General features: G+C 37.6%; 1 protein-coding gene across 2 annotated transcripts in view; it reads left to right on the top strand.

Annotated features, from left to right (window-relative positions):
- Positions 1-421: 421 nt before the first annotated feature.
- The window catches only part of dip2ba (disco-interacting protein 2 homolog Ba), a 66246-nt gene continuing 50712 nt past the window's right edge, over positions 422-15955 (top strand). For both annotated transcript variants that reach the window (XM_073822603.1, XM_073822602.1), the window contains exon 1: positions 422-647. In XM_073822603.1, coding sequence (XP_073678704.1) covers positions 563-647 — 85 coding nt within the window. In that variant the 5' untranslated portion in view covers positions 422-562. The remainder of the gene's footprint in view (positions 648-15955) is intronic.

Genomic DNA, 15955 nt, shown 5'->3' with positions numbered 1-15955 from the left:
TACTAGTATCTTTACACCACTAGTACTAGTCCTCAGGTGATAATTCAACCTCAGTAAAACCCCTGTGCAATTAATTTGATATTGCAACTTATTTATTGTTTTCAACTGAAAATAATAATAATAATGTGATATCATTTTTACTGTGGCTCCTTTGGAAAAATACATTAAACAAAAAAAGTCTCTTGGGCAAAAATTGTTCCAGACACATTGTCTATCAGACAGAGAGTACATTCTGTAATATCATAGTACGTGTCCATGGCGGCATTACAATCTCTGTGGTGTTGTCGCTAGAGGGCGCATGCGTGTCGTCTCGAGGTGTGTGAGTGCGTGCGTGCGTGCGTGCGTGTGTTTGGGGGTGTCATTGATCACACACAGGAGGTAAACGCGATCACGTGACCGCACAGTGCCGTTGGTGAGTTCTCACAGCATGGCGGAAGGAGTAGTTGTCCGGATGGATTGTTACTCACCTTTTAATTCACGTCTTCTGTCTTGACGGGAGGATTTTTGGCTTTCGAAACGCATTTTATCACACTTGAAACAACTTCAACGTTTTCTCACGACGATGGCAGACCGCGGTGTGGATTTGGCTGTTCTACCGAAAGAGGTTAGAGAGCAGTTGGCGGAGTTGGAGCTCGAGCTGTCTGAAGGTAAGAGATGGAGTTATCGCCTCAGCCTTAGTAAGTTAATGTTAACAACATTAACCTAATATTTAAATCCCACAGTCGTACGGCGCTATAACAGACACATACATAAGCTCAAACAGACGGCTGTCTACTGCTTTGTTTGAATGTTTGAATGCCCTCTGTTTTCCATTCAAAGAATTTCATCCCAAATAGGCTGTGTCTCAAAAACTAGTGAGCTGCTTATCTAGAGAGAATGTCTGGATGTCCAAAATGCAGTTTGTACGGTTGCGAACGCGCCTGTGATGCCCAGACATGCTGTCTAGGTAGGCAGCTCACTAGGTTTCGAGACAGAGCCGGAGTGTGTCATCAGAAATTATGATTTTCCTTTCTCAAATGTGCTTTTAAACTCGTGTGTATGAAAGAACCGAACGGGAATGAGAGATAGAATAGCAATGCTGCTGCATCCGGCTGTTGATTTCACCTCAGGAGACTCAGACTATTGTTTGTTCAGATCTAGACCTCAAAGAAAAGAGAGCTCTTGACAGTTCTGCTAGACACAATACCGAAGCACAGAGACCCATCGACTGCATATAGATTCATGAATGTTACGATCTTTGTTCTCAAAGACCTTTGTTTCCATATTGGAGACGCTGTTAAAGGGGCATCACTTTTGCTGCCAGTGTGTGTCTGGGCTCGAATGCGAAACTCAATGACAGCGTTGGGCTATTTTTTGCTGTACTCTTGTTTGCACATAGACATCTGTCAAACACACCTTTTCTGTTGATACTTCCTCTCCCCTTTAATCGTTATTATGAAATGATGATTATCCAATTTGACATTACCTTTGTTTGATTTTTGTAAACTACATTTGTAGCCAGAAGTCAGCTTAGGGAAATCATTATTACATTTATTACCTTTATTCAAGTAGTTTTATATCTAGTTCATAAACAGTTCTGTATTGTGGAGATAGAGACATCTGGTTAACATTGATACTTGACTGTACAGGTCTGCAATGCATTTGATGGAAGACATAATTCATTTTTGTATATTATAGAGAATATATAGTGTTTTCAGCCATATTGATGGCACTAAACGTAAACAATGCACAAAACTCTGCTGAAAATGGTCAATTATTGTCATTTTGGGCTGTACTAATCGGTTGGACCAGGAAAAACATTTGGAGTACTATAGACTGCCAAAAGTTATAACAAATCCAAGAGAAGATTGCAAAATGCTGTCTGAGGAACAAGTGGCGTTTGCGGTTGGCCAGGGCATTTCCAGGGCAAGAATCTTGACTACATTCGTGTTTGTTTTTATTTCCGATCAGATAGGTGATATATTAGGCTAATATCTTAGTTAATACTGCTCGTATGTGTCTTTACCACCTATTAAATTTAGTTATTTAAAATATTGCGCCCTTTTCTACTTACTAAGTCCTTCTCTATATGATTTAGCAGCTTCCACACGTTTATTCCCGTGGTTTAGACAGCATAAATTAGCAGAACAAAGTATTCAGTAGTACATTAACAGTGCAATTCACACTGTTGTTTACATCTGAGTATCGCCAATATGGCCGCACATCCGGGTAACTGACCAAATCGTGACATAAGTGCAAACCCTCTATACACAACAATTCAAAAGTTTGGGGTCTGTAAGATTTTTCAGATGTTTTTCTTTTTAAAGATTTTTTTTAATATGCACTCCAAGGCTGCATTTGGCAGATAACAGTAAAAACATAAATGTTTTGATATTTCATTGATTTCATTTTTAAATATGTATATTTTAATATTTTTTTAAATGTAGTTTAGCTGAATTTTGTGTAGCTGATACTTCTGTTCTCTTTAGTGCCACATGATCCTATAGAAATCATTATAATATGCTGATTTGGTGCTTATAAAACTTTATCAGTGTTGCAAAACCAGTTGTTCTGCTTAATAATTTTGTCGAAACCATGATACGGTTTTTCCCCCCAGGATGCTTTGATGAATATGAAGAACAGAATTACAAATATCTTTACTTGGATATCTCTACTGTCACTTTTAATCAATTTAATGCATCTTTGCTGAATAAAAGTATTACTTTACTTTATTAAAAAACTAACCATTTGAAAGGCAGTATGCTTTGATTTTTGTTAATATTTTAAGACCATACATAGAACCATGCTGAGTTCTTCAGTCTTTAAGAGCTCTTTTGTGATACTAAATCTTTGACAGCGTGACCAATATGACATTATAGTGTTATAGATCAGTCATTCTGTCTATTCACAGGTTTTAGAAGTTCATTCAATGTTCGTGACATCACAGCGATGCTGTTTCACGCACAGTCATGCGTCTTCGAGCATCTTCTCACCGCCGTGTCATCCGTCTGTGAAAGGCGGTTTCGCCGTACTCATTCACTCTGTCACAGCGCGCTATGTGGGGGAGATGTGTCGGTTTTCAGCTTAGTAATAGTGTTACACAACTGGAAGTGTTTAGTGTGTGGGCCACACTCTCAAACATCTTGTTGATGTGAGCAGCTCCAGGCTGCTTATCAAGAAAACCAGCCATAGAAACTGTAACCGGAGTAACACAACATTTGATGACTGTATGATGATATACTATAAATTATGACCATATAATTACCGATGACCGTTGAGCAATTTTTTTGTCATTTAGCCACACTATAAAATATTTGCTGAGTGCGAAAGAACGTAATGGAATAGTTTATCCAAATGTTGGAGCGATAAAGTCATACAGCTTTGCAAAGACGTGAGGGTGAGTAAATCATGACTGAATGTTCATTTTTGGATGAACTGTGTTTGTATGCGAACTAGAGGTCTGTGACTTTTGAGAGAGATGTGAAAACGGCATTAAAGCTCTTGCAACTGTGTGTTTAGTGGAGGGCTTTTAGTGCCCTTGGGGCAGGTGAGTGATCTGGAGTGTTTGGTCAATTGGAGGGCGGTTGCAAGCTCCCTCAACCCCCTCCTCCTATAGGAGCAGCTGCCAGTCTCGGCTGTCGCCTCCCCGGACGGTCACCTCCCCACTAGCTTGTCACACTCCTGTCCCTGCTTCTCCTCTGCTTGTGCCATCTCTCTTTCTCTCACTCTTGCACTTGGGTTGACTAGTTCCTGCAGATATGACTCAAATGAATCACTGCTCACCGACCAAGATACACCTAAATTCAGCACAAGCACATTAATCATCTTAATCAGACCAACAGGTAATTTGTATTTGACTATTTGAATGCGAATGCTCATTTTACATTCAATTGTAGATAGAGAATATGAAAAAGGTTGCTATGATATCAAAATTTGATACCAGTGAAATTTCACAGTTTTCATTATGCCACAAGCAGAAACTAATACTAGACTAACTAAAGACTTGGACGTTAAAGGAGAAGTTCACTTCCAGAACAAAAATGTACAGATAATTTACTCACCCCCTTGTCATCCAAGATGTCTTTCTTTCTTCAGTCGTAAAGAAATTGTTTTTTGAGGGAAAACATTTCAGGATTTCTCTCTATATAGTGGACTTATAGTGGTGCCTACGAGTTTGAACTTCCAAAATGCATTTTAAAAGGGCCTTCAAAGGGCTCTTCACCTGAGAAAGGAGGGTCTTATCTAGCAAAATGATCTGTTATTTTCTAAAAGAATTGACAGTTTATATACTTTATAACCTCAAATGCTCATCTTGTCTAGCTCTGTGTGTACTCTGTGTATTCTGGTTCAAGACAGTTAGTGTATGTCAAAAAACTCCCATCTCATTTTGTCCTCCAGCTTCAAAATCGTCCTACAACGCTGCAGATGTACAGACCCAGTGTTTACAAAGTGAACATACAAAGAAGATCAAATGCCCTTTACAAAAAAAGGAGAACAGCGATGTAGGGCGATTTAGAAGTTGGAGGAAAAACGAGATGGGAGTTTTTCGACATTCCCTAACTGTCTTTAACTGGAATGCACAGAGTTCACACAAAGCTAGACAAGACAAGCATTTGAGGTTAAAAAGTATATAAATTATTATTAATTTTTTTTTTTTTTTCGAAAATAACCGATCGTTTCACTAGATAAGACCCTTCTTCCTTGGCTAGGATCGTTTAGAGCCCTTTGAAACTGCATTTAAGAAGTTAAAACTCGTGGGGACCATTAAAGTCCACTATATGGAGAGAAGTGAACTTCTCCTTTATAATTCACCCAAAAATGAAAATTCTGTCATTACTCTCCCTCATATCGTTCCAAACCCGTAAGACCTTTGTTCATCTTCTGAACACAAATTAAGATATTTTCGATGAAATCCAAGAGCTTTCTGAACCTGCATGGACAGTAACACAACTGACACTTGCAAGGTCCAAAAAGGTAGTAAGGACATCGTTAAAATATTCCATGTGACATTAGTGACTTAACTGTGATGATATGAAGCTACGAGAATACTTTTTGTGTGCAAAGAAAACGTAAATAACGACTTTAGTCAACAATTTCTTCAAGAAAGAAATGCAAGGCAGTAATTGTTTTATTCATTTGGTTTTTCATAATCGTTGGAAGCCAAAGTCAAAATCAGAACTAACTGTAATATGAACTAAAACAGTAAGCCAGGGTGGGCAGTGTATCAAGCAGTCCTGCCCCCTTTTTTTAAAATAGCCAATAGCATTTTGTTTATATCACAGCTTGAGCTCAGCAAAGCTGCATTTGACAGTTGCATTTGACGACTGTGTGACTTCCTTTGCCCCAATGGAAAGCATATTTACACTATCTGAATCGTTACCTATCCACTATATAGTGCACTACATGCCATTTACCGTACAGAAAATACAAATTCTGTGAACAAGTGAGCGATTTCAGCCACAGTTTCAGTGTGTATAGCATTTGATTGGACAGAAAGTTGCATGACAAGCTGAAGTGCAGGGAGATGTCATCAAAATCGTTGATCCATATTGGCGGAAGTTAAAGACTGTAAGTTTTGAATGCCTATATCTTCTAAATGCTAATTTTATCATTGTTTTGGAGCACACTAGCTTATAGATAACCTTAAGGCTAGCGTATTTATACTAAACACCAAAATTTAGATTTTTTGGGGACTTTAAAGTAAAAACTGAAATAATTGAATAACACCTGTTTAATGTTACCTTAAATATAACATTGAATTAAAACCCTGTGGAGAGGAAATTGTGAATATATTTTATTCTAGTTTTGCCTCGCTCTAAAAATGCTGCAAGTCAGCACTAAGTCTGTCCACTAAGCATCTTATTAGAAACATTTGAACACTAATAAGTAGCTATAAATGTTTAAATCTATTAATTCAACAGATTTGGCCTATTTTCCTGACATCCAAATGGAAAATTCCACCAGTGTTTCCTATAATGATTTTCTTAAGAAAAAAAGTAATGTCTGGAAAACTGCAAATGCATTGGTCTGAAACTGTTGTGACTTGCTGTGTAAAAGGTGTTTGTGCTGTTGCCATGTCTTGCATCTGTCCTCTAATTCTGGATCCGTGCGTGGTTTCCACAAGGGCACATGTTGACCTTGGAGGGTAGAGATATTTCCCATTACCATGCTCCGCTGAGGCTTTTTACAGTCAAAAGACTCTGTCCAAATGATCTCCTACATAATGACCTAATTCTGCAGGGTTGTAGTGATCATAGTAACAATAAGCACCATTGAGCTGATCTGGACTATGGTGGTTTTTGATCTGAACTGGCATTTGAAGCTTTCAACTGAAACCTTTGTGTCCCGAATGACCAGCTCTGAGAGGAGACATGGAGTCAGTCCGCAAGCATGTGTGTGTGTGTGTGTGTGTGTGTGTGTGTGTGCACGCATCCACCCTATGGCCTCCTTACCAAATGAGGCATCCTATCAGCAATTGTGATAAATGTAGTCTCATCTAAACAAAAATAACACATTGATAATCTCTATATTTAAGTGAGCGCCTAATTATAATTCTTCTATCTAGTAGTGCTTGTACACCATGTAATAAAACCAATGCTCTCATCTATGAGTCATGTAAAGGTGTTGCAGGAAGTCGAGCACAGCCTGATTTTGCTCTTGAATGTGTTCCACTCTTTGTCTAACCGGCTTAACATGGATTTAAACTTGAACAATAAAAAATAATTCAAGCTCCTGGTGATATTGGTCAGAAGATCCTTAGCTCTCTAATCTTTTCTAAATAGTTTATTGTTCTACTTAAGGACAAATAAAAATTAGCCTATCTTCTGAGCATGATGGCTCCAATGGTGTGCCAGCATATTTAAATCACTCCTGTCACTTTAAGGGTGAGTTCTTTTAAAATCTGGATTGTTAGTGGCCTCTGTGGACAGCTGTGATGTGGAGCTAATGTGTGCAGTTTGTTAGTATTGATTGCTGTTATGAAGAGAGTTGAGTTGAGGCTGTCTGCATTATGGAGACTCAGTGCTTTATTGCCGCTATACTGATGGAGGGGCATGTTATTGCCAGTTGCTTCCTATCTAGGACACAGAGTGGCCGAATATGGACTGAACCCCATTCATTTGCAAGTCATTCTCTCTATTTGTCTTACTCGGTTAAACTGTCCTCTGACCATTAAGGGAAGCCACCAAGATCTATTTTTGACTTAAGGTTGTTCCTCTCTTTCTTCTGTTTTGTTTATTCTATCAAATTGTTCTAAACGAGACTGATGAAATTTTTTCCATTGGAAAGTCACGAAAAAGGTCAAGACGTGCATTAGTGAAAAAGGGGCATTTTCATGAAAATGAACACATTTTTTCCTATTAATTCTCAGTAATGTAATGAAAATCTTATTAATATTGTGTAAAAAAAAATATGAAAATCTTATTAATATTGTGTAAAAAATATTTGAAATATATGTAATATAGTAATATAATACAGCAATTAGAAATATCTATTATAATATATATGTACACTACCAGTCAAAAGTTTTTGAACGGTACGATTTTTAATGTTTTTTAAAGAATTCTCTTCTGCTTACCAAGCCTGCATTTATTTGATCCAAAGTACAGCAAAATCAGTAATATTGTGAAATATTTTTACTATTTAAAATAGCTGCTTTCTATTTTAATATATTTTAAAATGTAATTTATTCCTTTGATGAAATCTACATTTTCAGCATCATTACTCCAGTCTTCAGTGTCACGTGATCCTTCAGAAATCCTTCTAATATGCTGATTTGCTCTTAAAGAAACATTTATTATTATTATTAATATTTAACACTGTTGAGGACATTTTGTGGGGATTTTTTTGTTTTTGATGAATAGAAAGATCCATCAGCATTTATCTGAAATAAAAAGCTTTTGTAACATTATACACTAGCATTCAAAAGCTTGGAGTCAATATATATTGGAGTCAATATATATATATATTTTTTTTTTTAAATGAGAAATTAATACTTTTATTTAGCAAGGATGCTTTAAATTGATCAAATTGATGATAAACATTTGTAATGTTAAGAAAGATTTCTATTTTAGATAGATTCTGTTGCTCTGAACTTTCTATTTATCAAAGAAACCTTTTTTTAGCAATAATAATAAATGTTTTTTGAGCAGTAAATCAGAATATTAGAATGATTTCTGAAGGTAATGATGCTAAACATTCAGCTTTGAAATCACAGAAATGCATTACATTTTAAAATATATTCAAATAGAAAACAGTTATTTTAAATATTAAAAATATTTCAAAATTTTACTGTTTTTGCTGTGCTTTGGATCAAATAAATGCAGGCTTGGTGAGCCGAAGAGCCTTCTTTAGAAAACATTAAAAATCTTACTGGTATTTGTGTTATAAGCAATCAATATGTATTGATGTATATAATATTTGTATATCATTTGAATGTGCATCATAGTTCTGTTGCCTTTAATGTATGCTTAAAAATATTTTATTTACTCAGCACTGACAGTCAGATTTTTTTCTCATTGCTGTCATCAGAATTTGTGGCAAAAATAAGCATCATTTTCATGAAAAAAAATCTTGCTGCACTAAAAATAGGCCTCATTTTCTTTATGCAAAATGTTATTTTTTTTCCATTTGTGGTAGAATATGACTCAGACATTTCTTTGTGAGATTCACTCTTAATTGTACTGACATGCAACATCATGTAAGCTCTTCATTTAAAACAGTAAGACATGATTTTCTGTACAGCTGCTTTGAAACAACATGGCTTGTGAAAAGTGCTACCCAAATAAAAATGACTTGACCTGACAATATGGTCAGTTGACTATAGGCAGTTTTTGTGTGGCTTTGTGAGACTATTTGCGTGCAGATGTACCCTGACCACATGAGTACACCGTCACAGTTCCTCTTTTCTGTAAATGACCCTTTGTTACACATTTTATGGAGGAAAGGTTAGTCGCATATATGTTGGATATACAAATGACATTTCATAATTCTAAACACACTTGAAATTACAAGAGTTTCAACAAAATATCAAACCAATGATGTTTACAGAGATCATTTGGATTGATATTTCATAGTTTTTTTTTAAGTGTGGCTTAAATGTCCAAAAGTGTTCAAGCTCCTTTTTGGACCGTTTGTGACCAAGGATTGCATTGCTTGTCAAACTTAACCTCCAATCTGTCCTCAGGAGGGGACCTCACGGGAATCAAGCACAAAGTGCTTTCTTTGTGGGAGCATCGTATTTATACCGAGTGCTAAGCTTAGACAGATGGGACATGATCAGATGTCCAGGCTTCACACAGATTCCCTTTCCCTCAAACAAAAGCCCAGAGCCTCTTCTCCTGGTACTGGGCCCACTGGGTCTGCTCCCTCAGCGTGGGTTGTGTAAGGAACCGGTCCAGGCTGCCCTTTGGCTGTGAATAGTTAATGTTGCATCGCTGTGGTCTTACAGGGTGCTGAGCCTGAATTATTAACATGCCATGATTAAATACCATGAGGCTTTGCATGAACCTCCCTTTACGGGCACTGTGTGAACCTGGGTGTGGACGGGGGAAGTGCCATCACACTGCTTCATAAGTGAAAGTTAGTGTTGTGGTATAACGGAGCTATGCGCTGCCAAGGGAACACTCATAACTCAAAACACTATGCGCCATCCATGACCAGGATGTGGTCATCTTATGAAGTTGATAATCTCATATATTTCCTTTCTTGTTTGACATAAGAACAAAGTGGTCAAAAATGACAGTAGACATTTATATTGTTACACAGATTGTATTGTTCTTTTAAACTTCGTATTTCACAAATATTTAAAAGGGATAGTTCACCCAAAAATGAAAATGAGCCCATTATTTACTCACCCTCAAGACATCCTAGGTGTATATGACTTTGTTCTTTTTAAGACGAATCTGAAGACGAGGTGTATTAAAATGATCCTGGCACTTCCAAAACAAACAATAAAGTGCATCCATCCATAATAAAAAAAAGTGTCTCACACAGCTGCGGAGGGTGAATAAAAGTCTCCTGTAGGGAATCAATGTGTATTTGTAAGAAAAATATCTATATTTAAAGGGATAGTTCACCCGAAAATGAAAATGTGATGTTTATCTGCTTACCCCCAGGGCATCCAAGATGTAGGTGACTTGGTTTCTTTAGTAGAATCACAAACAAACATTTTTAACTCAAACCATTGCAGTCTGTCAATCATATAATGGCAGTCAGTGGGACCCACGGCTTTGAGATAAAAAAAAAACATACACAGACAAAACCAAGTTAAACCCTGCAGCTCGTGACGATAAACTGAGGTCTTGACGCACAAAACAATCGGTCTGTGCAAGAAACTGAATAGTATTTATATTAGGGCTGGGTAAAAAATATCGATTATCCGATTTTTATCGATCTTCAGTTTAACGCAACGATATCGATTCGGGAAATCCCCGAATCGATTCTTAATGCGCATGCTTCACGTAAGAGGATATGAATATTCACCTCTCGTCCTGAAGGTGTCACCATCAGCTGCTTTTTTTTGCAGAAAAATCTGGTGATCAAAAATGATTAGGTTGTAGTTAAGAACTGTTAGTTTTATGGAGAATCAGAATGTTTTGTATACGCAGACAAGGGCTTTATGATTAGCCTGTTTTGAACATTTTGAATTTAGAAAAATGTTTTATTTCTTAAACATGTTTGAAGTTCTTAATAGATTTCACTGTTGCACATTTACAGTCTTTTTATTTTTTTACAGTAATGTGCATTTTGCAGTTCCTTTGCATGGTGTACAATGGATGCACATATTTATGATTTCTTGTTACAGTGTTCATTTAAAATAAAAGTTGTTTAAAATAAACAACTGTGTGTGCACCCTATTGTTAATGTAGATGTGTATTTCAGTAATAAACTTAAGTAGGAGAGTTTCAGTTACCAGCATTTATATCAAAATATGGATCCCATGTCTGCAAAACTAACATTTTAAATGAAATATTGATAGCTAATCGATATCGAATCGAAACCATAAAAATAAGAATCGAATCGAATCGCCGAATTGGTCACAATACCCAGCCCTAATTTATATAATTTTATTTACCTTTGATCCACCGTAACGTCCAACTGTCCTGAGCACATTCACAAAGCCGGTGCATGACGAAGAGCAAGCAACCATAACTTCAGTCGATCAGGCTTAAAAGTTGGGAGTTGGTGAAAAGTCAACACTTTTGGGTGAGTTGGTGCATCAAACGTAATCTTTTAGTTTTTAAATCTGTTGCAACAATCAGGACAAGCACAAGTAATTACCATTTTGAGTAGCTGTCATACCCACAATCACAATCTCGTGTGTGTGACGTGAGACCTTTATTTACCCTGCCCATTGCCATAATAGAGCTTGGAAGTGCCAGGATAATTTTTTATATAACACCGATTGGATTCGTCTGAAAGAGGGAAACCATATACATCTAGGATGCCTGGAGGGTAAGTAAATAATGAGCTAATTTAAATTTTTGGGTGAACTAACCCTTTAATTAGTCCCCCTCATGTTGTTCCAAATTAAGATTTTTTTTATGAAATCCGAGAGCTTTCTGACCCTGCAGAGACCCTTCAAGACCCAGTAAGGTAGTAAAGACATCGTTAAAATAGTCCATGTGACATTAGTAGTTCAACTGTAATGTTACGAAGCTACGAGAATACTTTTGTGCGCAAAGAAAACAAACTTTATTCAACAATTTCTTCTCTTCCATGTCAATCTTCCACCCATGTTCATAAGAGTACCTTCATTCACAAACTTTTGGACAGAATTCCACAGCTTTTACTTTAAAATCAGTGTGAAAACATCTGAAGAGTGTGTCCATTTCCAGCACAGAGCTTAGCCAGTCATAACAACGGTAATTTACATATACAAGTCATAACAACAGCCTTTTCCCCTCAGATTTATAAATGAGATGAAAAATGGCCATAAAACTAAATTCCCATTGCACAATGACAGAAACGTTGAATAATAATGTAAGTGGATTTGTGTGGAAAAGTAAAATGATATATAATGGCTTCTTTTGGAAGTTAGAAAGCACGTGTAAGACCTAAGTCTATATTTAGCAAGTACTTTAAGTTAGTTAAGTCTTGACAAAGTTGTTTACACAATGTCTTTCAGTTGTCAGAGGGAAAAACTGAACTTCTACAGACAAACGACTGTAGAAGTCAATAGCTTCCCTCAGTCCTCATTCTGCTGCTGTTTCCAAACCTCAGCCTTGTTTACAGCTTTTATTCAAAGCACCCGGGACACTCCTGTTTTTGTATCCCTCCAGCCTGCGTTTCCCTCCAGGGAAAAGCGTTTCACACACGTTCAGACTGTGAGAACCTGTTTTCCCTGCGTTTGTCCTGTTGTGTTTGCTTGATTTGCACACATGCCTTGTGGGATTTTGCTCTGCATTGAGTAAAAGCACATTGAATGAGCTCTTACATTTCAGGAAAGGGGGACTGTACCCTCACAGTTTAGACATGCACTGGATTAACTTGAGTTTTGAGCTCTTGATGCTTGACATGTGAGCTGCAGTGGTTGTTTTGCTGGCGTTGCTCAACCACACTATTGTCCTGAAGGCCCAAAGTTAGTGTGAACTGGCTGGCAAGTGCTGACAGATCCCTCCTGAAGTCCCACGTCACGTTCACTGACATCAGGTTTCAGTCAGCGCTTCTTTACAACAGTTTGTTTGACTTTAGATCTGACTGTCATGATATAGGTGAAGGGGAGGTTTTGGGTCAAAACGTGGTAGGTCTGCAGTGGTGCTGTTCCCCTCAGATACGTGTCTGACTTTCAGGACTCACTTGTGGGAGTTCTTGCGTAATATGTTGTAAAATAAAAACAGCATAGTTTAAGTTGTTTAGTGGTTGACCAAATGTGCCGCCAAGATGCCAAGGCTGTTTTTCTTCCGTTTTAGTCAAAAATTACGTCTGATTGCTTTTCAAGCACCAGCTAATTTTACACTAAAGTCATAAAACGTGCATTATTCTTTGAGGCATTCGGTTGAAGCAATCTCTGAGAATTGTCCCAGTGGGTTTGGTTATATGATACCATTAAGCTCAAAATGACTAATTATTGGCTGATTAATCAGCCAGTCTATCACTAGATTTATTATTCTGTCAGCAACTGACCCGGTCGGGAGTGAGTCATAACATTTCACATTCTTTCTCATTGTTGTTTTTTTTTTTGTCTTGTCTACTCAGGGCCCAAGTTGTTGTGAACTGAATTTAACCCATGAGCAATGAAAAACAGATTTAAGGAACAATCTTCTCGGATAAAATAACCTCTCTTATGTTTTAACAAAAGTTCAGCTCTAATCCTCTCTCCCAGATCTTCCTCCCCTCCCCTGTTTCCTAGCTCTGTCTGTTCTCTGTGTCATTGTGCTGGAGTCGGGCCTGCTGAATCAGATTATGAGCACTTGATTGTTGGTGGAGGGTGTCGCCACTGTTAAGCATTTTAACAGGAGCTCTACATGGTCTAATTTTAAATCCAAGTGTGACATCATGGACCACAGAAGAGCTCGCAAGATGTTGTCACTTCTCGAGAAAGCCAAAACTTTGGCGCTATATATATATTTAGCTCTCTAGTATGTAGATTGATAAGCCTGCATTCACTTTGAAATATAACACAAGTATCACATTACAGAAATAAAATAGGTTGTGAATTCTGACTCAATGTGGTTGGGGCAGTTAGGACAAATTTAAATTAATACAACATATGTGTTGAATGGGCTATTCTACAGAATTGGTCCAAAGTCAGAGTTGGAAATACAAAAAAATGTATGTATGCAAATTGTATAATATCCAAGGTGTACATTTCTAGTAATTGTGCAGTTGATTCATATATTATTGCTTCTATCTCCATTGTAAATATATATGCGTTCACACCAGACGCGACTTGCGCGAATAAAGTGCGCTGTTCATGCGTAGTTGGACGCTTGAACGTTTTGAGTTTACTCGCTTCATTTGCACATGAAATTTCACAACAGACGCGAATTCGCGTCAAGGGGGGCTTCCGCCACTCGTCAGCGGGAAAGTAGTTGTAAAATACGGCGAATAAGCTCAATTTGCTGGCTTTAAGTAGCTTGTAGTCTCAATATGTATATATACATAGCTCAAATTGAGTAAAGAGTAGGACTGCAACAACTAATCGATAAAATCGATTATTATCGATAATGAAATTCGTCGACAACGATTCTCATTATCGATTAATCGGGTCCACCCACAGTGCACGTACAACTTCAGAGGATCACGTCACATTACAGCACTGAATATGACGCATTTCTATAGACAAAATGCATCTAAAAATAGTGGAGGAAACAGACTGAGATGCTGCAGGAGAGTTACGTGATCCAAGCTGCCCAAAACATGAGAATTCCTCATTTTAAACTTGAAGCTTATAGCGTAATGGCTTGCCCTGTGAGGCGCTTTGAGATCCGTTTGCATGCTCAGCATGAAAACTTTCAGTTTACGGTCATATCCTTATCTGTAAATGGCACAAATTCACACGAGCATTTCTATTTATGCATAAGTCCATTCTGACAGTCTGTTAAGTTTAAATCTTTACTGAATGAGCGTCAGACAGGAACACAGAACACAGACAGGGAGACAATTAATACTCAGCGCAAAAACATTCATTGTGCTGAAACATCTGTCGTTAAATGTTAAATTTAGATTTAAATACAACATGTAGTGCACGTATTTATGGAGGGTATGAACTGTAGGGCTGTGACGGTGGCAGATTTTTACCACTGCCGGTGGTGCGGTGTTTTATAGATAAATAAATGAGGCTCATATTATTCACAAATGTGCGTGTTTATTTTAGCAATTCAGTTGGTGAACAAGCAGCCTGCAAAATGCTAAAATAAATGAACAAAATAATACATTTAAATAAGAAAGTAGCCTAAATAAGTGTTAAATAGGCTATTAAACAAACATTCGTTGCAAAAATTCCTAATAACCTCGACAGCTCATCAGAATTACTGGCCCAGTTCTCTTTCTCTTCCCCATTGCACAGCTGCTGTTTTTAATAGCAAAGTAATTACATTTATTTTTGTTTCTTTAGTTTATAAAGTAAATTTAGAAATATATTTGGAACACGTTTTGTTTGTGAAATTCAAATTTTTGTTTTTTAAAGTAACGACCAAGCGGCCAGCGGCAGACACATCAATTTAGCCTTCTCAAGTCATCACGATTTAAATTAAAATCCTTAGATATACAGGGGTTGGACAATGAAACTGAAACACCTGGTTTTAGACCACAGTTAGTATGGTGTTGGGCCTCCTTTTTTTGGCCAATAGAGCATTTCGTCTTTGGAATTGTCATATACAAGTCCTGCACAGCTGCCAAAGGCATTTTGAGCCATTCTCCTCTTGCAGATCAGGGGTCAGGTCACTATATGATTCTGGTGTAGGAAAATGTTATCTGACTCGCTCCTCCAAAACACCCCAAAGTGGCACAATAATATTCAGATCTGGTGACTATGCATGCCATGGGAGATGTCCAACTTCACTTTTCTTGTTCATCAGACCACTCTGTCACCTGTCTTGCTGTGTGTACTGGTGCATTATCATCCTGATACATGGTACCACCTTCAGAGTACAATGTCTGAACCATTGGGTGCACATAGTCAACGTTCACACCTGTTCTTACTGGTGGAATGTGCAGTCAGTGAAGATTGGCCACCAGGCTGCAAAAATATAGCCATGAAACCTCCAACATTATATTGGCCAGTGTTTCAGTTTCATTGTCCAACCCCACAGAGTGGTCTTATGAACAAGAAAAGTGAAGTTGGACATCTCCCATGGCATGCATAGTCACCAGATCTGAATATTATTGTGCCACTTTGGGGTGTTTTGGAGAAGCGAGTCAGATGACATTTTCCTACACCAGTATCATGTAGTGACCTGACCCCTGATCTGCAAGAGGAGAATGGCTCAAAATGCCTTTGGCAGCTGTGCAGGACTTGTAAATGACAATTCCA

The sequence above is a fragment of the Garra rufa genome, chromosome 18 (genome assembly GCF_049309525.1).
Source record: "Garra rufa chromosome 18, GarRuf1.0, whole genome shotgun sequence".
Lineage (NCBI taxonomy): Eukaryota > Metazoa > Chordata > Actinopteri > Cypriniformes > Cyprinidae > Garra > Garra rufa.
The sequence above is the reverse complement of the archived record's forward strand: the minus strand, read 5'-3'. Positions and strand labels throughout refer to the sequence as shown.